Here is a 22,271-nt window from a genome sequence, read left to right on the forward strand (position 1 = left end):
GCTCTCTCCATGTCCATATCTTCAGGTTAACAGACGTGCAATAGATGCTCAAAAAGCTCTACAAAGTGTCCACATAGCCACAGTTGACTTAGAACAGTTATTCCTCAGCAACTACTAAACCTTGGTCGGTGGTTCGAATCCCCGCGACGGGGTGAGCTCCCATTGCTCAGTCCCAGCTCCTGCCAACCTAGCAGTTCGAAAGCACACCAAAGTGCAAGTAGATAAATAGGTACGGCTCTGGTGGGAAGGTAAATGGCGTTTCCATGCGCTGCTCTGGTTTTGCCACATGCTGACCTGCTCTGGTTTAGACATGCTGGTCACATGACCCGGAAAAACTGTCTGTAAAGCGAAATGAGTGCCGCAACCACGGAATCGTTCACGACTGGACTTAACTGTCAGGGGTCCTTTACCTTTTAACTTTTTAATACCCGAAATACATCAATTACATCTTCATCATTACAATTTACAAAATGGGACACCTAAATCTCATCAGGATATTAATGGCTTTACCATTAACTGGTACTTGATCAGTTCACCAATTAAAGACATTTTATGGATACTGCATTGCAATCTGCGTCCCAGCTGTACAAAAAAAATTACCTTATATTGGAAGAACACTGAGTCATATGCCTCTAAGCTGCTATCCAGGGCACACCACATGTTTCGGAACCCATAGCCAAAACACCCTACTCATGCCTCAGACAAGGATTTACAACAGGTATCGTTGAATCTATAATATCCACACAAGCTGCTTCCTGCAAAGTGCAAAAGAAATATATTTCCCTTTTATTTATTTATTTATTCATTCATTCATTCATTTTAAATCTTATCTGAACGTAAGTACAGAAAAGAAGAAAAATGTTACTCAGAAGGAGCTTGTGGACATTTAGTTAACCCAGGGGTTCCCAACAAAATTTTCTCGAGGACCCCTCATTGAGCCGCTATTGTGACAAGGACCCCCATTAATTCCTGATCCTAAAATTAAAAAGTGAGAGCCAAATTAAGAGTCTTTTTATATTTTATATTTATATGTTTTTTACAGTTACAAAAGAGTACTCCATCAGTATACAGTTAGTTTTAATTTTCAGTTCTTAATGAGATGAACCACTTTTTAACCAACGGTCCATTGTTAACTACGCGAACTGTAGCTTCCGTGAAAAACAACGCTTTGTTTACAAACACTACTGTTTTGCAAAGAGGCAGCGCGCGCCAGGGAGGAGGGAGGGGAATGGAGAAGACAGGGTACCTGCGCAGTAGCGCACAAATGAAGCCGACACGCGCAAAGCATCTTGGGGAGGTGAGCGTTAGTAGAATGCGTGCGCTGCCTCTTTGCAAAACAGTAGTGTTTGTAAAGCGCCACCTAACGGCATACAGCAGAACTACTGCCTCTATCTAATTCTAGTTTTGCGCTAGACTCTGCTCATGCAGGAAGCGGCCAAAACAAAAAATCTGTTATCATACGAAATATATTTAATATATTTTTTATTCTAATAGCATCTTACGGACCCCTCTGGCATAGCTCGCGGACCCCTGGGGGTCCCCGGACCACCTGTTGGGAACCACTGAGTTAACCTGTTTGTTTAGCTTCTTTGTTGACCAGGAGTACGGGGTAATTGTTACACGTGTAATTCAGCAGACTTGTATTCCTCACAAACTTTCAGGAATCCTCCAATGAAATCACCTAAAGGATTCCATCTTAACTAAAGTGTTAGGGCAAAGAGTATATAAGACAGGCACAAAACAGTCCATTTTTAAAATGCAAAAAACAGAAACAACTGTTTGCAAATTAAATAAACATTTCAGCTGTTGCTAACACTTTACATCTGTGGCGCACTTAGGGAAGCCATTTTCATTAGCCAGTCTCTATCTATTCTATCATGAGAAGAAAATACTACAGCCGCTGCTCAATTAGGGGATGGGGAAAGAATTTGAATGCTGTGATGCGGGTTGGTATTAATACAGGTTCCCAAGACCTAGCACTGGTTTTGTTGCACTGTGTTATATACAGCCACTTGTCTGCCAACCTGTGTAAGATTATTAAGCATGGATCTTTAATAAAAGTTGCTTTCAAATTTTTATTTTAGACCACCAGTGGTATAAAATAGGGGAGGTTGTATTTCATGGCAAACAGTAATGCACCCATTCAACAGTGGGACTTTATCTGGGTGGAAATATGACTACATAAAACTACCCAATTTGGTTTCTACTGAATCTATAGCCTGGTTCAGATGCAACATTAAACCAAGTGGGCAGAACCTCCAGGCCACAGCCTGATTAGGACAACCAAACCTCCTCATTTGACCTGTAAAGCTGTTTCTTGCAAGCCATGCCCACCTGCTGTACACCTCATGATGATGTCAAGTGTGGGGAAGGCAAAGGAGGAGCTTGGACAAAGAAGCTTTGTAGCTGAATGACAGTGCCTGTAAAACACCCTGTGTAGCACTTCCCAAGTGCCAACAACCAGCTGACTGCAGGTGCTTAGGAAGCCTTGTGTGCAGTGTCTGAATATCAGACACTGGGGACAAGAGCAATGCTGAGCCAGAGAGACCTTTTGTTTTACATAAGAGATGTTGTTCATAAGTATCAACTCAGACATGAACTCACTGAGTAACCTTAAGAAAGGCATTCTTAGTCTCATCTCCACCTTTGCAATGCAGGAATATTTGTCAACATTGCAAGGCAGAGATTACTGAAACAGGGTACAAAAAGCACTGGTGCTCAGTTATGGAAACCAGGGTTATGATTTCATATTAACGGAATCACTGTTGCATTATGACTTTTATTGTTGTAGATGTTAATTGATATTTTAATTTGCTTACAGTTCTTGTATTAGTGTGTACGTCTCCTTGTGACACCATATAAAAGGTGGTATAACAGGCTTAAATTTATAAATAAATAAATAAACACTTTGAAGCAAACAGCCAGAAGTAGTACCATAATGTATATTATTCATTAATTATAGTTAACATTTCCTAAGTACCTTCTCAGCCAAATGGCACTCAATACTATGTTTAATCTTTCTAAAAACCATAATAAACTGCCCCAAGCAGCATAGCAGTAAAAGAGGAGCAGGTGGTGGTTAAATATTATTTATTTGATCATCTTAGTTCTAGTGCTTGCTCAAACTAGATCCAATATATCAAACCTCTTACAGTTTGGAGCAGGGGTCCCCAAACTAACCCGGGCCAGATGTGGCCCAATCGCCTTTTAAATCCGGCCCGCGGACGGTCCAGGAAGCTGCATGTTTTTACATGAGTAGAATGTGCCCTTTTATTTAAAATACATCTCTGGGTTATTTGTGGGGCATAGGAATTTGTTCATATTTTTTTTTCAAAATATAGTCCGGCCCCCCACAAGGTCTGAGGGACAGTGGACTGGCCCCCTGCTGAAAAAGTTTGCTGACCCCTGGTTTGGAGTGTCAGTTGTATGTATATAATTTATACTCGACTTTTCCACACAAATGTGGAAAAGCACCTCATAAATTTCTAAAATAAAATAATTTTAAAGTGTAATTTAATTGCTTCTTTCATTTCTTATTTATTGTATCACAACTTGAATTCCATAGAGTTCGCACTGTAATACAAAAAACTACAATATATAAAATCAAAGAAATAATAAAAATACAATTAGAAATCAATATGACTATTTAATGTAATGGGTGTCCTGTGCAGTCTCTAGCCATCTGGCACAGAACCAGACATAGCTGAAAGACCACAGCTAGGGAACCCCTGTGCTATGTATGGTCTTAGCTCAGCCTCCCCCAACCTGGGGCTCCCAATTCCCATCACCACTGACCATGCAGGTTGCTGTTGGCAGCCCTACAACAGATGGAAAAAAGCACCAGGAGGCTGTAGGCGGCTGCTCTGTTGACAACAATATCAAGTGCTCTATATAGGTACTGAAGACACTCCTCTTTACCCTGGCCTTTATCACTTGAGATATATATTTTTAGAAGCCGCCTTAGTTCTGTAATCTTTAAAAGTTGTTTAAAACTATCTTTCATACATTTTTTAAATTGCTGTAAACCAACTTGAGGCCTTAAAGTGAAGGGGGAGTAAATGATGGTGATGAAGATGATGATGATGAAAAGAAATGATCCAGTGTTGTGCAGTGGTTAGAGTGTCAGACTAAAATCTAGAAGACCTGGGTTCAAATCCCTCCTTGACCACAAAGCTTACCTTGGGCCAGCCATTCACACTCAACCTAACCGACCTGGGGGGGGGGAGTGAACCATGTACACACCACCTTGAGCTCCTGGAGTTGAGGTGGGGGGTGGGGGAGAAGATGGAGTGCAAATGTAGCAAATAAATAATAAAAGCCTACTCAGCTTTCCAAACGTTACTGAAAGCATGTGGAAAAAGCACTGTAGGGTTTTCGGGCAGGAGAAGGAGGAGGAGATGGTCGCACCTGTAGCCAGGGATTGGGGATGGGAGCTGATGCTAAACCCATATACACTACTGTGAACTCCTTGGCGGAAAAGTGGGCAAGACATGTAACAAACAAACAACAATCATAATATAGTCACCATACCCCGCCTTTCTACAGAGGGTCGAGGCGGCTTACGAAGGATGGAGAAATGACATGTAAGTAGGAGTAACTAGAGGGGAGGGAGACATCGTGTTCCAGAGACGGAACACGGGGGTCGGGAAAAGCACAAACACCCCCCTCCACCCTAACAAGACCCCTGAGGGAGCGGAGGGCGGACCCCGCGCCAGGCCTGGGCGGCCAAGACAACGGCGGCGACCCTCCGCCCCGCCTCAGAGGAGGGAGGTCGTTCTTGGGGGGTGAGGGGGGGCGTTTCCGTTCCCTTCCCCTTCGCCGCCCCCCAACTCTGAACCCCGCTCGATCCTTACCGGACAGCGCCGCTTACTCCTCCTTCTTTCTCACTGAGGGGGGGGGGAGCCAGGCCCGGTAAGGAGGGAAGAGGACGCGCTTCTCCAAGCGGCGTCGGCGTCAGCGACAACAACCGCCGGGGTTGCAATTACCCCTCTTCCCTCAGAGTGCCAGAGCGCCGTACAGCGCAGGCGCCGAGCTGGAGACAGCACCGCGCAGGCGCGAAAGTTTCGGGAACGCCGAGAGGCACATCGGGCACGGCGGCTGACGAGCGAGCCAAGAGTCTCGCGGGGCATGCGCGGCTCCGCTTCGGTTGCCCTCCTCTCTCTCTCTTTCTCTCTCTGTGTTTATTCCCCCGCCAGCCCCGCCCCAGTCCTCCGCGCTCGTTGCGGGGCGGGAAGCAGCGAGGGGGCTCCTGAACGGCGGGGAGGGGGCGTTTGAAAAAGGCGGGAACCCGCCCCCCCCCAAGGGGATGCTCTGAGGGAGCTGGAAACCGACCAAAAGGAGAAAAGCAAACTGGTCCTCGGAGATGAAAATGTGCGATAAAGCAAAGGCGCCTTTATAACATGGTCCCAGTCATGTATACCTGCCATATTTCCACTAATGAGAGGGAATTCTTAACCTTATACAGTATTCACGTTCTTGAACTCCCATCCCCCCCCCAATTCCTGAGCTCCGCTTTGCCTTCTTTTGTTTAGCTGTTGAGCTCTATTTTTGAGGGCCACTGGCCAATTTTTGCGCACGCCTATTTTGAGGTACAAATAGATAAGGTCAAATTTGACCATATATGGTGCCAATTACCTTAACAAAGTTTCCTTCCAGGTTCAGATTATGAAAAGGGTTGGGAAACGTCATAAATTACTCTATTTATATCCAAGGAGTTCAAGGTGAAATGTGTAGTTCCCCATTTTATCATCACAACCCTGTGAGGTAGGTTAGGCTGAGGGGCAGTGACTGGCTCAAGCCTACCCAACGTTCCAGGCCCCTAACCACTACACAATTATATCCTGCTCTTCCAGGTGGCGCTGTGGGCTAAACCACTGAGCCTAGGGCTTGCTGATCAGAAGGTCGGCGGTTCGAATCCCTGTGACGGGGTGAGCTCCCGTTGCTCGGTCCCAGCTCCTGCCAACCTAGCAGTTCGAAAGTACGTCAAAATGCAAGTAGATAAATAGGAACCGCTACAGCGGGAAGGTAAACGGCGTTTCTGTGTGCTGCTCTGGTTCGCCAGAAGTGGCTTTGTCATGCTGGCCACATGACCTGGAAGCTATACACCGGCTCCCTCAGCCAATAATGTGAGATGAGCGTGCAACTCCAGAGTCGGTCACCACTGGACCTAATGGTCAGGGGTCCCTTTACCTTTACCTTTATAAAGCCCTAAACAACTTGGGAGCTGCCTTATCATGGAGTCAGACTGCCATCCCATCTAGCTCAGTATTGCATGCACTGACTGGTAGTGGCTCTCTAGGGTTTCAAGCAGGGGTTTCTTCTGGCCCTACCCAAAGAGACCAGGGATTGAACCTGGGACCTTCTGCATGCAAAGCAGATGCTCCTCCACTCAGCTGTGGTCCTTCTCCAACCATTTCCACATAAGCCTGCTCAGGTGCTAAAAAATCATCCTCTTCGGTCCTGCTTTTGATTCTCCTGACTTTTGAAGTGAAATGCTGGCAGCGACAGGGACTTTTCCATTGTTGCCTCTGGTTTTGAAGTTCCATCCCAAAGGAGCTTCATCTGATTCTGGTCCCACCATCTTATTCTTCCCAGCACCAGGTAAAAACCTTATTTTCCAATGTTTTTAATCTATAATTTTGTTTTACGCTGTCCTGCTGTAGTTCTGTTTTATGCTGTTCCTATCCAATCATGTTTTATTATCTTCTGAAGCTACCCTGAGAGGTTCAACTAAAGTGCAACTGATAAGTATTGCAAACCAGCAAGCAAATATTTAACATCTACACTATATGAAACCAGAGGGAGAGTTTATCCAGGGATTTGGACTGGGGCGTTGCCAATATGCTGGTGACACACAGCTCACTCTCTCCTTTTCATGAGCATCCACAGTAGCTTTGGAGGTCTTTCATTGGTGCCTATAATGATGGATTGGAAGCAGGCTAGCAAACAAACAGGGTAAAGATGCTGCTGAGCCAGGTTGGAGGTGTACATCTTGTTTTGAATAGAGTTGCACTCATATCAGTTTCATTGTTTGGGGTGGGGTGCCCCAGGGTTTCCAGGGGCCAGCTTTTGTGCAACTTTGGTTGGAATGCCAGTTGTTTCCTTTTCTTACTCAGACAAACCTGATCATAGTCACAAATGCCTTGGTTACAACCTGGTTGGATTACACTACAGTGGTGCCTCGCTTAACGAATGCCCTGCTTAACGAAATTTCCACTTAACGAAAGGATTTTTCAAGCGGAGGTTGCCTCGCTAGAAGAATTCATTTTATGAAAAATTCATCTAGCGAATCGCGGTTTCCCATAGGAATGCATTGAAATTCAATTAATGCTTTCCTATGGGCAAAAAAACATTCAAAAAAAATTCAATGCATTCCTATGGGATTCGCTAGACGAATTTTTAGTTATAAGAAAAGACCCGTGGAACGAATAAAATTCGTCTAGCGAGGCACCACTGTACTGCAATTTGGAAGCTTAACCTGTTACAAGATGTGACTGACCAACTTTTTCCCGGGGAACATGCAACCACAATATTGATTTTTATGTGCACTAACTTATTTCTATGTACAATTCAAAGTGCCCATAAAGCCCTTAACTATTTTAGACTAGGATATTTGAACAACTCCTTTCTCTCACACGAACTCACCTACCCACTATGCTGTTCTTCACAGGACTTACTCTCTCTGCATCCTGCTGCCATCATGCCCACCTAGGTGGAACATGTTGAGAGACGAGGACTTTTTTGTTGTGGTGTGTGGATTGTGGAACTCTATTTCGGGAAGCCTGGTTAGCCCCCTTCTTATAGGGTTGCCCATATCAGGTCAATACTTTATTTGCTGGCACCAACCTTGTAGGCTGGGTTTGGACTTAATTTTTTTGCTCCTGCTGTTGAATTTTAGCTGTGTCTGTATTTTAGTTGTACTTACTAGATATTGTTATATGCACCATATGCTGTTTTTTTATGTACAGTCATGTTTCCAAGATGTTCTCACTATCCATATATTCCATAGCTTGAAATGGAAAAGGGTTAGTAGACCAACCCACTGAAGTTGTGTGCTTGAGTTGCTGGCTTTTCAATGAGATTTTCCAATCACTTAGGCAGATGTAATATTAAGGTCATGAGCTTTGCCTGTGATTCATTTTATATTACAACTTATTCAAAGATTGCATTTCAGGGGAGCGGTCCCTTAATTAATGAAACATCAACCAGGTCCTCTCTCCCATTCTTTTATTGCTGCCTCAGGGGCTTTGCACAGGGGCTCACATACATTTCTCATTTTGCTGAACTGCAGTCTTATTTTGTACAAATAGCTGCAATGTGCATGATCAATTCTCTTAATAATATACCTGCAATGTCTGGCTAGGTAAATGCCCAGTGGCTCTGTTCAAGAACAAAAAAGGCACAGAAAATAGTACTACAAGAGCTCTCTGGAATCCAGTTGCAGCTTTCTGACATATACATTTTCAGTATGATATAATCTTAGCTTATTTAATATCTCTGTTCAAATTTAAATATGAATTAGACAGTCTACCATTTTAAAGGGTAGACAGTCACTTCTGACAGGCCCATGCTCTTATGCAGCAGGCATGATCACTGCAGGCATATTAGTAAACCTGCAGCAAAAGCATGACATACTGACAATATACCTGCACCTGCATTTGCTCTTTAATAACTGGTTGGCTGGGAATTAGTTATCTGGATGGTTGGTGGGGATTTTTGAGAGTGAGGCTTGAATGTGGAGGACTGCTAAGGATGTATTTGGGAGAGGTTACTGTCTGGGAGTTGAGGGAGTCATTTTGGCATATAAGTTAATTATAGCAGAGCTTTCCCAACTGTGTGTCACGGCACGTTAGTGTGTTGGCTGCAGTGTGTAGGTGTGTCACATGAACGAACCCCATGCTCCTCCTGGGGCTTGAAAGGTTTAGTTTAACCTCTGGTTTGCTAGTAAAAATGAATTACTGTGTCACGAAATGATGCAAAACTGAATTACTGTGTCGCGAAATGATGCATGTCCAAAAAGTATGTCACCAACTTGAAAAGTTTAGAAAGAATGTAGGGTGGCTTCTACAGTATTTCAGTTGTGTGTTTTTTGTAGTAGACAACAATACTGCACTGTTTTGTGGAGTTTATTGTGCTTTTGTATGTAACTGTTGATTATTAGTTACAACCCCATGGGGAACAGTCTCCTGAGGTAAGGGAAATACATTCTGTAGATGCTCTGAAACATTTTCTAAACGATGGAGTTGAGCCCTGGTTCAAATTAAGTTCTGTCCCCATGGTGCTAGGATACTCAGTTTGTCCTGTCTTCAAGGAATGCTTCACATATTCATTCTGTTCCAGATACAGCCTGCTGAGAAATAAGACCAGGTGAGTCCATTAAACAGATACGGAATAAATTTATTTAACATTGTGTACAAACAAAGACTACAAATGCCTTGGATCTCCTTGTTTCCCAAATACAGGTTTTTCAGTCCCTTTTCATTTCCTTCTTTTTTATGACACCTTTTAAGTTTACCATAACTTTTTGCTGTTTTTTTGGACCTGTTCCAGACAGACAAAAGCACTAGAAAAACAATTATATTCCACAGCAGTTCCAAGTGCTCAGCATCTCTCTTCAGAATCAACTTTACTGTTTTTCTTTTCTGAATTGGACTCTTTGGAATATTGAAGCAAGGAATATTGAAGCAGTATAAAATACCAATGCAAAAATGCTTTTAAAACATGAAGGCGGTCTTAAAAACAATGACAAATAATATTAGCTTCATGGCTGATATGTGACCTAGCAGTCAACAAAAAAATCCTTCTCTATAAGCTGAAAATGCAAGCATTTATATAATTTAATTGCATTTATACTTAAATAAATAGTTTATTCATCTGCTTTCCTCTGAATTCAACATGGATCATTAACAGAGAGAAGGAAGTTACATAAGTTACATAGGCAAGTCCAAGTAAAACCACAAAAAGGATGCATATTTCATATTGTCCAACTCATAAATTTTTACCTTATTTCAGCTTGATTACTCTAGCTGTATAACTCAGTATTTTTATTCTGTATTTCTACTGCTTTGTATAAATTTAATTTGGACATAGAAGCAGTTAACAGAATCACTTCTACATTGAAGATGCCGAATGATGCATTTCCAGCTGTTAATACATTTTTGTGGGCCTGGGTTTTGTGATCATTCATCCAAGATAACTCCAAAATTTAAACAAACCTAATATTTACATACTCATTTACCCTTGGGCAATCCTTGGGTATTATCTGATTGTTGTTGTTTTTTAATTGCAGGGCATGTGTCATGGGAAAACCACCAGCCAAAATTAGCAACTTCTTGGTTCCCCTCATTTCAGTAGGAGAAAATTCAATAGATGCTTAACTCTCCCATTGAAATTAATGGGATCCAGAATAGCAAACGTGGACTGAGTCATATCTACTGCCAGCATTTCATACATGTGGGTGATGGGTCATGGTTAAAATGATACAAGGCCTGTGAAGCAGGATGTCAGTGCAAAATCAACTTCATTTTTTCCAACTTGCTCAAAACAGCTAATGCCAAAATATCTTTTCAAGTTGTGAGAATGTTAGTTTAACAGAAGGAAAGATTAAGGCAGAAACCCGTTTATAATAAAATAGCCTATTTGCTGTCCTTCCCACACAGTAACTTACAACCATTGCTAATAATTTCATCTAAATTCATTATAGCTTATTTTGACTAACACAGTGAGGGCAAGCGTTCCTACGGTATTCATGTGATAAATGCAGTTACTGCATGATATCCCTTCATGAATCCTTACCTTTTATCATAGGAAGCAATTACTCACAGGAGGCCTGTCACCTCTCTTCTTGGTCAAAACATGCCATCATATTACCAGAACATATGCATTCACTTTTGTACACATTTATAAACGATGAGTAGTTTCTTCCTGACTACTGATAAAAATGCTGATGTATACAAGACATGATCAAAGGGGAGTAACTGTCAGCAAGTTTACCCTCTTAAAATATTTTTTAATTGTTTATCAATGTAAGGCTGATCATCTACATTACCACTCCCTGCAAGAAAGATTATGTGACTATTCCTGATCGATGGAGATCCAGATTAATCTGGGTGAATAATCTTCACCCAGAAAGCCATTTCTAGATTCAACTCCCATTCAGAATCAGGAATCCTACTCGAGTGATCTTTCTCAAAGAATTGGCTGAACACTAAGTGATGGCTAACCTTGGATATTGACTGGAAATTACTTGAAGAAATTCTCCTGTAAGTCATCCTGCCTCAGGAACTGAATTCACATAAACAAATCCAGTCAAAAGTTTGTGTAAGACCCCCTGTTACAGTCGAGATTACATTACATTGCTAGTGCTGCACCAGCCTTAGTCCTAATCTCCAGATTGGTGAGATGTGATGTGATGCTGAAGGCATGTTTTTGCCATTCCCAAGTACTTTGTCTTTTTACATGTAGGATTGAATGGCAATGACCCTGTAATATAAAGAACGTAAATTGGTGTTAACTGAAGGGACACCAAGTGAAAGTAAATCTGCACCTGGTGACCTGAGTTTTTCTGGATGTGGCAGGTTTTGCTTACCACAAGTAACCTGGCTGATTTACTTAGCTTTTTGGAACAGAGCAGGAACCACTGATAACTAAGGAAGCTTCTACCTGAATTACGGTTCTGCCCCTTCATAAGCCCTGCATTCTTTCCTGATAATGCTAAAGGCCACAAAGCAGTGAGACCCAGAAGCTAACTTTTAAATACTGGTAAATATTTGCACAGACTACTAGCAGGGTGGTCAGTGAAAAGAGGACCAGAACATAATGGTGATGAAGAGATGACAGAGGATATGTACACTTCTTCTCTCTTATGAATCAGTTTTCAGAAACTTTCTGGAAGAATACCTTCCTTGACACTAACGCTTATAATACAAAAGGAGTGATGAAGTATGGAAAAACAATTCCTACTGAAATGACACTAGCAATTGTTTTATAACCTGAAGCATACTAAAGGCAACCTTCCTGGGGAGACTCTTGTGGTCAGAGCCAAGGAAATGAAGAACCTCTACATTTGCTTACTCTCGTAGAGTTAACAGGCACATGCTAAGAAGTGTACTGAGAAGCCATAAGTCACTAGACTGCAGTATACTTAAATGTCAATCCAGCCATGACAGTACACATGCAGAGATTTGCTGAGGCCAGGAGTTTCCCTGTTCTCTACTTACAAGTGCAGAATTGTTTGGTCTGTGAAGGTTTATAGAAGAAAACAGGAACCCCCCTGCCTATAACAGGCTTTGGAATGTTCACTACTGTATATCTAAGAAAGTGAAAGTGGTCTGATTAGACAAGTAATCTTCCATTAGTCTTTGTGCCCCTTGACAAGCTCTTGGGATAGGAGCTGAAAAAACAGACACAAGCTCTGTGTGGCCCTTGTGTGAGAAATTAAACCATGTAGCACATTCAGCAGGGCACATGTGCAGAATAGGCAGCCAATCCCCTCACTCACCACTTTCACAGCCTGACCTCCACAAGGGTGAAAGCAGGAAATGGTAGATAATTCAGTTCATTGAGAAAGCTACATAAGGAACTTGGAATCACAGAAGAGGAATAAAAATACCCTGGGTTACTTGGAAGCGATTGGGAAGAGGCCTTCTAAAGTTTTATTTTATAACATTAAGGCATAGAAATTAATCTTCAAAAGATTCCATAAGATTATCTGCCAAGATTATCATCTTGGTTTATCAGTGATATGCAAAACCTATAATATATGCCCACCCACTTATAACTAATTTGAAATTTCCAAGCTATACACCAAATGCATCCCGGAAGAATGGGATCGCCATTGGAGGGCTGGGCTCCCTGCTATAGTTGGGACCTGAATGTGAAAGAAATCAGTTGCCCAAGCTTCTAGAATTCACAGTGGAGCAGAGTAAGCGAAAATCCTCTCAGAATATGTATTTTAAAGGCAGGTGGAGGGAAAGCCTAACCTGAAACTATAGGTCAGGCATCCCCGAACTTCGGCCCTCCAGATGTTTTGGACTACAAATCCCATATTCCCCGACCACTGGTCCTGTTAGCTAGGGATCATGGGAGTTGTAGGCCAAAACATCTGGAGGGCCGCAGTTTGGGGATGCCTGCTATAAGTTATTGGTTTTTTTGCATTCACAAACAAAACACCTTGGGTTGTATCTAATTGAGTGCTGCTCAGAGCAGACTCACTGAAATTAATGGACATAAATTAGCAATGTTTATTAATTTTGATGGTTTTCCTTTGAATATAACTGATGTTGGATACAACCCTTTATTCACTCAACCAATTCTTGGTCAAATCTGATGCAAAGTTATTAAGCTACTGCAAAAGAGGACTTTCCCCCCTTTGGGGTGGGGAGCTTTAGAAGGATGCTGCATACTTCTTTGGTTTGGTCTAGTCACTCTAGTGGTATTGTTCCCCTCCTGCCCCTCCCATTCTTTAAATCTCTGAAAAGATTGGAGGAACAACCACCTCCAAGACTAACCAATCTGGTAATCTGTAGTTTGCCTGTGAGAGATGCATCGAGGGGACATTAAGATCACACATGCATTTGCCGGTGTTGACAGAGGAGCAAGCTGCTTCCCCAACCTAGTATGCGATGCCCGAGTGCTGCATTGGTGCCAGGGGAAAGCTAAGTCCCCTCTGCCCGAGTGAGGTGGAGGAAGCACTAGTCTTGATACCCAGATAGAGACTTCAGTTTGGAAATTGTGAGCTTGGGAGCAGGGCAACCCTAAGCTCTGAGTAGAAGCCCTTGCTAGTAGTAGCAGCTTAGGCAGGCAGTGGGACAGAGGCACCCTCTAGAACAGGCATCCCCAAACTTCGGCCCTCCAGATGTTTTGGACTACAATTCCCATCATCCCTGACCACTAGTCCTGTTAGCTAGGGATCATGGGAGTTGTAGGCCAAAACATCTGGAGGGCCGCAGTTTGGGGATGCCTGCTCTAGAAGGAGGGAATCCTTGTCTTGAGGGCTTTCTTATGAAGTAGTGACTTGCTTATCACCCGCCCACATCACCCCAGTTATGTTTCATCCTCAGAGAGGCGCAAGGCCATGCTGATGTGGAGACCAGTATACTGAAAGGCAGTCCTGGTGGTTTTAAGAAAACTCCAAGCAGGGGAAATAAGAACCCCTTCATTTGAAAATCTGGATCATTTTTACAGTGTGTTGCATGCATAACAGATCATTTAAAAAAAACCAACAACAACCCCAACCCTTTCTCAATTTTCAGATCAGTTTAAATTAAGTGCCCTAGTTTCCCTGCTCAGGATTCCAATTATTCAGGAAAGCATAGGTTTGTAATACTAATAATAATTCATAATTATTAATACTAATAGTAAAATCAATTAATTGCCTAAATTAATTGTCCAATCTCTCACATCTACATGCCTCCATATAAGAATTCACCTGCTCATCAAAGCAGCTCTCAAGGTTTCTAAAGCAAAGGCATCCTCCTTACAACTATGCAGTATAAAGTATCAATTCAATATTAAAATTACAGTTTTATGTAAATTTTTAAAAATCAGTAAGTCAGGCAAGGTGAATTGGCACATTTGTAGTCTTTGTAGTATTGCTTTTCCAGTTGTAAGCCACAGCTATAGGTAAGTAACAACCAATGATGCACGAAGGAAAATAGCAGCCCCTTTTGAATGAGAAGTGGTGCAAATTCAAAATGATCAGACAAAAAAAGACGAAGCCCTTAAGAAATTACAGTTCTCAGAACAGGGTCAAAGCAACCCTCCCCCCAGCCCCCACATCTCAAGAAAAACATTTAAGGCCTCTCTAAGTCTTTCATGTGTCATTGTAGAGGATCTGATTAGCTCTTTAAGCACCACCAATCTCTGCAGCTCCCTTGTGCTGGTACTTCAGGTAACACAAGTCCTGTACAACTACATGAAAGACTGTGATTGTGAGACCAGTTGAACTTGCAATACAAGTATGACTGGAATGTTAAGGAAGGACTATCTCTTTTACTTGGGGTGGCCCCAAACTTCCCAGCAATAGGCTTGTGTAAATCCAGAGAAAGTGTGCATATAAACTTTTAGTGCCGTACCAAAAATTGACCAAACAGGGATGCTATGATACTGTATCATAGGGGGGATCCTTTGCTAACAAGATACTTTGGGATATTTGGACAGGATGACCCATGCTCCTCCCGCTTTTCCATCTTTGAAGAGAGCTGAAGGTGGCAAGCTCAGTTTAGCCTAGAATCCGTTTGTATCCTGAATCCATGGAATGATCCCAACATCTGAAGTCTTCCTTCACCCCCAGCCTTGCATGGCCACCCCCAAATCCCTCAACAATAGAGTTTTGTCCAATACATTGATCATCAATATGGAGCGGGATTAATCAATTCTGCCATTCTACTAAGTGGGAAGAAATCTGAGATACCATATTTACTCAAATGTAATGTGCACCTTTTTTTGCCAAATTACATCACGAAAATTAGGGTGTGCATTAGACTTGATGGTGCATTAGATTTGATTGCAAGCTTGAAAAACACTGCTGACATAGCAAATACTTTTTTGGTTTCAAGGTTTTGAAAATTGAGGTGCGTATTTGATTCGATGATACATTAGATTTCCGTAAATACTGTAGCTTGGTCAATCATTTCCCAGCTCCATAGCTCATGCATCCATCCCCTATAAAGCCATAGGGGAGAACCATTGCCTAGAACAGGCATCCCCAAACTTCAGCCCTCCAGATGTTTTGGACTACAATTCCCATCTTCCCCAACCACTGGTCCTGTTAGCTAGGGATCATGGGAGTTGTAGGCCAAAACATCTGGCGGGCCGCAGTTTGGGGATGCCTGGCCTAGAACATCCTCCCTCATCCTAGTGCTCTCCAGATGTTTTGGACTACAACTCTCATCAACCCCAGCCAGCACAGCAAATGAGGAAAGCTGGCTTAGAAGGACAGAAAGAGAAATGGTTGTATGGGAGGAGACAAAGCAGGGTAGAAAACTGCAATTCAGACAGTATATCTTTTCCTGTTAACAGAATTACTGTATATCCCTGCGTATTAGACTACTTTTAAACCCAGGAAAATCTTCTCAAAAGTCGGCGGTCGTCTTATACGCCGGGTCGTATTTCTTATACAGTGAGTATATCCCAAACTCTATATTTTAACTGGAAAAGTTGGGGGCCGTCTTATACGCCCAGTCGTCTTATACGCCGGAATATACGGTATCCCATTATTTTTTACCTCAAATAATACTACTACTAAATTTAATAGCATGTTAGATTTAGCACCTCCACAAATACTTTGCAATCCACACTTCTTTTTAAAGGCTTGATTGAACAGCAAGGGAAATGGGAGAAGTAGAATTTAGATTATAGTGAAATTAGTCAAGAGAATAACATTTGTAACATGCTGCAGCCCCATTTGGATGTAACATATCTTGGCTTACTAAGCCAAAATACGAATGAACTTTGTGCATGCAAATGCTGTCCCTTTCTCTCTTCTCTGTGTCCCATGACTGAAGACATACTGGGTTACTTTACCATAGTTTCCTGTTACATCCAAACCAAGAGACTATGGCTACCATGTTCTAATCAGTGCCTGAAACTCTGAAAGCTGTAAATGATCGATTTCACTTGCTGCATACTATTTAGCAGGAGTCCTGCAGCTGGATCAGGTCAAATACATTTATAGTCCAGCATGCTTCCTCTGGGAAGCTCACAAAGCACCACACAAGCCTCTTCCTGGTGCCTCTGACACTGCAGGTACCATGTAGGCAACACAACTAATAGCCACTGAAGGGCTTATCCTCTATCAGATTTGCCTAATCTGCTTTTTGAAAGCCATTTAAGTTACTGGCTATCACACCATTTTTGGGCAGCAATTTCTGTTGTTTAAGAGAAGGGAGGAAGGACAGAATGAAGCACACAAATGCAAGGCTCGTGCATATCTTGGCTTAATAATTTAATTTATTAATTAATGGTATTTTCTATGCCACTCTGTAACCAAAGTTCTGTGAGTGGCTTACACAAAAATTGTTAAAATACAATAATGACAATTAGAAAAACAATAACAGTATAAAATAAAGTGAGAACAATAAAATAATATAATAAGCTGAAATATGTTACGTCTAAACAGGGACAGTATCGTAGCCTTGATAGGAAGAGGAGCTAATTAATATCAGATTCCCATATGAATAATTTTTAGGAACATGAAAGTTGCGGGAATACACATTGAAAATGACAAAACCTCTCCTCTCTTTCAGAATGTGTGATTTCATAAATACCCAAAGCAGCTGACATTATGGAACAGTACCAAAAAAAACATCATCAGTAAGGTTGTCAAAACACACATTTCTCCACTACCTTTTAGTTTTGTTTAACAAGGAGAATCACTTTTATTTATCAGAACTGAGGAACATGACAGACCTTTGTGGGAGTCTCATTCTCTACTTCAGTCCTTCTTCTGAACCAAGCCAACAATTTAGTTTAACATCTTAGCCCTTTATCACACTTTTAATAAGGAAGGAGGGGATCTGTCTTCTTCTCTCTTGCCTGCAAGCAGTTTCTGATCTTCTTGGTAAAATTGGTGGCATGTATGGGTATAACTAAAAATTATGCTGGATGACCAAGTGGGAAAACATCTCCCCAAATATAATGTAATATCAGAGCAAAAGCAAAAACCTCCCTGTCCATTCGAGGACTCTACAATTAGTTCATGTTTCCAGTTCCCAGCACTGATCCTTTCCCAGTGCTATAATTCACTGGTGCCTAGATACGGCTGCTCTGAAGTCCATTCAATCTTAGCTGAATGTCTGGGATTTCTGAAAAATATAAAATGCTCCCTGCTCAATCAACCATCATTGTGTAGGTTATCAAACATCTTATCAAAACATTTATATTTACCAGCAAAAAAGGGGTTGAGGTGGAAAAGACAATTTCCATAAGCAACATACAAAGTCTCAAGAAAGAACATAAAAATTCAAGTATCGAAAAAGCGATTCTGATGAAAGTTTAGGTCAAGCAGCTGGGAGACAGCCATTGGCATTTGTACCCCAGATCTCTGAAGAAATGTTGATAACAGGTTATGGTGTTTATGTGTAGGCACAGCCTTCATCATCTGGGTGGAGAACTGGATAAAAGTTTTTTCTTTTCTTTTTTATATGGGGGAATGGGATGAAGTTCCCCATTTTGCAAGTGATCCTCTATTCTATTTAGAATGCCTGAAGAATTTAGCAAATCTTTCACATTAGCCTTGCCCATTATTTTTTTGGTTCACACAGAAAGTAAGGTCATCTAAATGCTTGCCATCATCACAACCTCCCCCAGTCTCCTTTACCACACTGGCCTTAATATGATGCAACAGGAATATGATGCAGCCCCTACCCAAAAAGGGACAAAAGGCAAGAAAATGTGGTTTCTTCTCTCCATTTCCAAGGAAAGAGGCAAGTCTGTGACAAAAACAACAACCAACCAAGAGGTTTGATTGTATATGAAGCCTCTAATTCATTAATTAATTTATTAAAAAGAGACTAGTTGAAATCAATATTTAAATTTCCATGTAGAGGGCATCATAAATGCATATACTTTGCAGTATTCCATTAAAAACCAAAACAGCAGCTATTAAAGCTACAGTTTTGATATATCCTTTTGCTCTTCACGAGAGGTCCAAGTAGAAATCTTGAAGCTTCCCAAAGATAAAATTAATTCCATTAAAAAAAAACCCACAGAGGAATCTGTTCTTTCACATACCCCACAAGAAACAGTTTTTGCTGCTCAGGGCTACCCTCTGCTGGTTGAAAACTCACAGCACAGCCTGGCCCAGTTCTTTCTTGTTCTAGTGGTCAAAAGAGGAAGGAATCTTTCTTTTTCTTTTTTAAAAAGTCTTCAGCCTGTCATTGCCTGACAGATAGCAGAGGGACTGAAGGCCTCATTTCCTCCTGGTAGGCAAGGACAGACCAGGAATGTCTGAAGGAGTAATGTGTTTCTCTCATTCCCAGAGGGGGGCAGTTCACACCCATGGCAAATTCCACACGGACTGATTAAGGCTCCTACACTTCTGTGGAGAACAGGATACTCTGTCTCTTGCTATCAGGAGTGGGGATAGTCTCTAGCTGCAAGAAGTAGAGGAGAACTTGGACCTGGAAAGCAAAGGAGAAAACAGGTCAATGAAAGCCAGTGTAGTGAAGTGACCTAACCATGAGGGGAATTGCTTTATGTAGCAGATTTTGGGTGCTGTATACCCAAAAGGAGATCCAGGTTGGAGAACAATCCATGGGGAAATTAGGCTATCTCTTCATTTACTTATTTAAAAAATGCATTTCCACTCTTCAATAACTTTCCTATGGCAGTTTACTGTTTTTATTATGTTGTGTAACAAAACACAGAGAAAACTTTGAGCAACGTTAGTGACTGGCTGATAGCTAGAGCAAGCCTAATCCCACAAGGTGAGCCACTGGGCATTCCCTTGCCTTAGGGACACTATGGCATTAAGTTGCAAAACATTTCCTGGACTATCCCACTTCCTTACCTGGGACATGACTTCTAGTGACCAGCTATCAGTCATGGCTATTGGCTGAGTTGGATTAGCAGGGATTTTGCTATCTTTTTCCGATGGCCTGAGCAGCGTTGGTCCAAAAACAGTTGCCAGATTGTGAAGTGACATCTTGTTGATGTTCTCCTTCTCAGCAACCCTGAAGCAATTGGGTAGAGGCAGCAGGGGGAGGGAGGGAGGGAGGGAGGGAGGGAGGGAGGGAGGGAGGGAGGGAGGGAGGGAGGGAGGGAGGGAGGGAAGGAAGGAAGGAAGGAAGGAAGGAAGGAAGGAAGGAAGGAAAGAAAGAAAGACACAGTCTCATTTCTGCAGCTCAGAAGATGGTTCTCGTTTACAACACCCTTGCAAAGACTTTAAATCCTAGCAAATTATAGTTTAGTTTTTATAACAAAGGCAAGAGGTGCCCCTTTCAAGGTCTTCATCACTGTAAGAAGCTATTTGTGATAACAGATAATAATAATAATAATAATAATAATAATAATAATAATAATAATAATAATATATTGATACCCCGCCCATCTGGCTGGGTTTCCCCAGCCACTCTGGGTGGCTTCCAACAGAAAAAAAAATACAGTAATCTATTAAGCATTAAAAGCCTCCCTGAACAGGGCTGCCTTCAGATGTCTTCTAAAAATCTGGTAGCTGTTTTTCTCTTTGACATCTGATGGGAGGGCATTCCACAGGGCGGGCGCTACTACTGAGAAGGCCCTCTGCCTGGTTCCCTGCAACTTGGCTTCTCACAACGAGGGAACCGCCAGAAGGCCCTCGGTGCTGGACCTCAGTGTCCAGGCAGAACGCTGGGCGAAAGGTGATAAGAGCAGGACTGTCCATCTAAAGTTCTACGCAAGCCAGACTTTTCACAACATTCTGTTATCTGCATCACAATGAATGTTAGCTTTGAAGTAAAAAAAATAGTTATTTCTCAAATATTTGTTGATATGAATTTTGAAACTAGGGCAGAGATGGGCCCTAGGTCAGTTCTCCGATACTTGTATGAACGTTGTTATTTTATAAGAACAGCAGAGTGGCAAGCAATCCATGGGGTTTGTTCAAGAGGAATGAGGACAAGGAGTGACACCCCAGCTCTTCTACGTATGAGCTACCACTGCAGACGAGCCATCTCAGAGCAGTAGTCTCTCTTAGAGCCAAGCTGAAAAGGTGTCTCGACCAGGTCTATTAACCATATGCATTTAGTTATTATTCCCAACAATGCATTCCAGGAGTTCCACAGTAAGTACTGAGAGATGGTCAATGCTGAAAAAGGACCTCTAGCATTACCTTTTCAAATGGTCCAGGAGGAAAAGGAATGTGACAAGGTTGGGTTCTGGAAGAGACAGCAGTAGGTTCAGCATACAGCTTTCCTTAGCAACTGGATCTGAAAGTGCTAGAGGAGGAAGGGGGGGAAAGCGTCAGGATGGGAGCAAACAATGCAGCTTCACAAGGCGTGGAAGGGAGGCTCTAGCCTGGCTCCTTCCACTCTTTTATGATCATTATAGTGAAGATTTTTAAAAATTCTGCAAGACCTTTAGGCTGCAGGCCATTTTATGATTTATAAAAAATAATATTGTATTTTAATTGTATTTTATCGTTTCATATTTCTGAATGAAATAACAAAGGGTGCTATTAAACTAACAAAAAACAAGATTATTGCCATCAACAGTCTTTCCCTATGTTATTTGCTCAGAGTAGCATCACTGAAATTAAGTTCATTAAGTTCCATGGGTCTGCTCTGAGCAAAACCCTATGCTATTGAGCAATCTTATATAAATAACAGTAACAATAATAAAGGTTGCACCCAGACAATTTGTTTATTGTGCATTTATTCTTATTTGTCTGTGGGGAGCTTAGATTATGTCTTATTGATCATTCTGGTTTGTTTGCTGAGAAGTTAGATAACTTTTGTGTCAAAGCAAGTGTTATCCCACACTTTCCAGTGCATATTCATGTCACTCAGTGTTTTGACTCCCTCAATGTTTTGAGGAAACAGGCTTGTTGTGCAAGTCCTCTCAATAATCTATAACTGTGCATCCTGAATCTGCTAGTATGCGATTGAATCCCCCAATCAAAAATAGCAACAGTCTGGAAGTGCCCAAAGTACATAATATGTTTCACTCAAGTTACAAAAAATAAAATCCAGAGACTAAGCGCAATACAGGCACATCCTCACTGCTCCCCCCAATTCATCTTGAACTCTGCTGCCCTATCTTCTCTTGGGCAGCTGAATCCTTCCCTCTGCAGCATCAAGCTACACAGAGGTCCAGGAACTGACCTAATTTTGGTTTAGAAGCTGCCTCCTAAAGAAGGGCTGAAACCTAATACATTATAAACTTGTGCCTCACAGACTGAAGAGCCAAACCTGGCCCAGTTATTAGCCTCAGCTATGAAAAAAGAGGCCCAATTGCATGCTAGAGATTATCAGTTAAGGGATTGTTGTCCACTGCACAAATGGAAAACAGTGTACAGTTCTGGCTGGTACTTTTCAAAAAGAGGATTGCAGATCTGAAAGTCTGGAAGATGCAACAATATTATCAGCGGCCTGGAAACACTCCCCTAGGAGAAAATGTTGCAATTTAAAATACTTAAAACATTAGGAATGTTAAGGATTCTAAAGCAGTTACATTTCTAATGCTTTAAGTATTCTTGCATTATTTTGGGTAAGAGGATGCCCTGAAGGAGTTTCTGCCAAATATCTTCAGTCACATTTCCTCCCAATTGATTCAGCAATCCTGAAGTAGTATGT

The 22,271-nt window shown here is 41.9% G+C and overlaps 2 protein-coding genes across 6 annotated transcripts in view; both read right to left on the reverse strand.

Annotated features, from left to right (window-relative positions):
* The window catches only part of SPECC1L (sperm antigen with calponin homology and coiled-coil domains 1 like), a 55,381-nt gene extending 50,360 nt beyond the window's left edge, over nucleotides 1-5,021 (reverse strand). The window contains exons 1-2 of one of the 3 annotated variants that reach the window (XM_035098010.2): nucleotides 4,854-5,021; nucleotides 601-755 (exon numbers count right to left, since the gene is read on the reverse strand). The gene's annotated coding sequence lies outside the window, so the exon portion shown is untranslated. The other 2 variants (XM_060269705.1, XM_035098009.2) reach the window with 2 other exon arrangements.
* Nucleotides 5,022-8,595: 3,574 nt separating this feature from the next.
* The window catches only part of BCR (BCR activator of RhoGEF and GTPase), a 104,853-nt gene continuing 91,177 nt past the window's right edge, over nucleotides 8,596-22,271 (reverse strand). The window contains exons 21-23 of one of the 3 annotated variants that reach the window (XM_035098789.2): nucleotides 20,810-20,915; nucleotides 19,511-19,673; nucleotides 8,596-19,121 (exon numbers count right to left, since the gene is read on the reverse strand). In XM_035098789.2, coding sequence (XP_034954680.2) covers nucleotides 19,032-19,121; nucleotides 19,511-19,673; nucleotides 20,810-20,915 — 359 coding nt within the window. In that variant the 3' untranslated portion in view covers nucleotides 8,596-19,031. The remainder of the gene's footprint in view (nucleotides 19,122-19,510; nucleotides 19,674-20,809; nucleotides 20,916-22,271) is intronic. The other 2 variants (XM_060269562.1, XM_060269563.1) reach the window with 2 other exon arrangements.

This window comes from Zootoca vivipara, chromosome 17 (assembly GCF_963506605.1).
Source record: "Zootoca vivipara chromosome 17, rZooViv1.1, whole genome shotgun sequence".
Taxonomy (NCBI): Eukaryota; Metazoa; Chordata; class Lepidosauria; order Squamata; family Lacertidae; genus Zootoca; species Zootoca vivipara.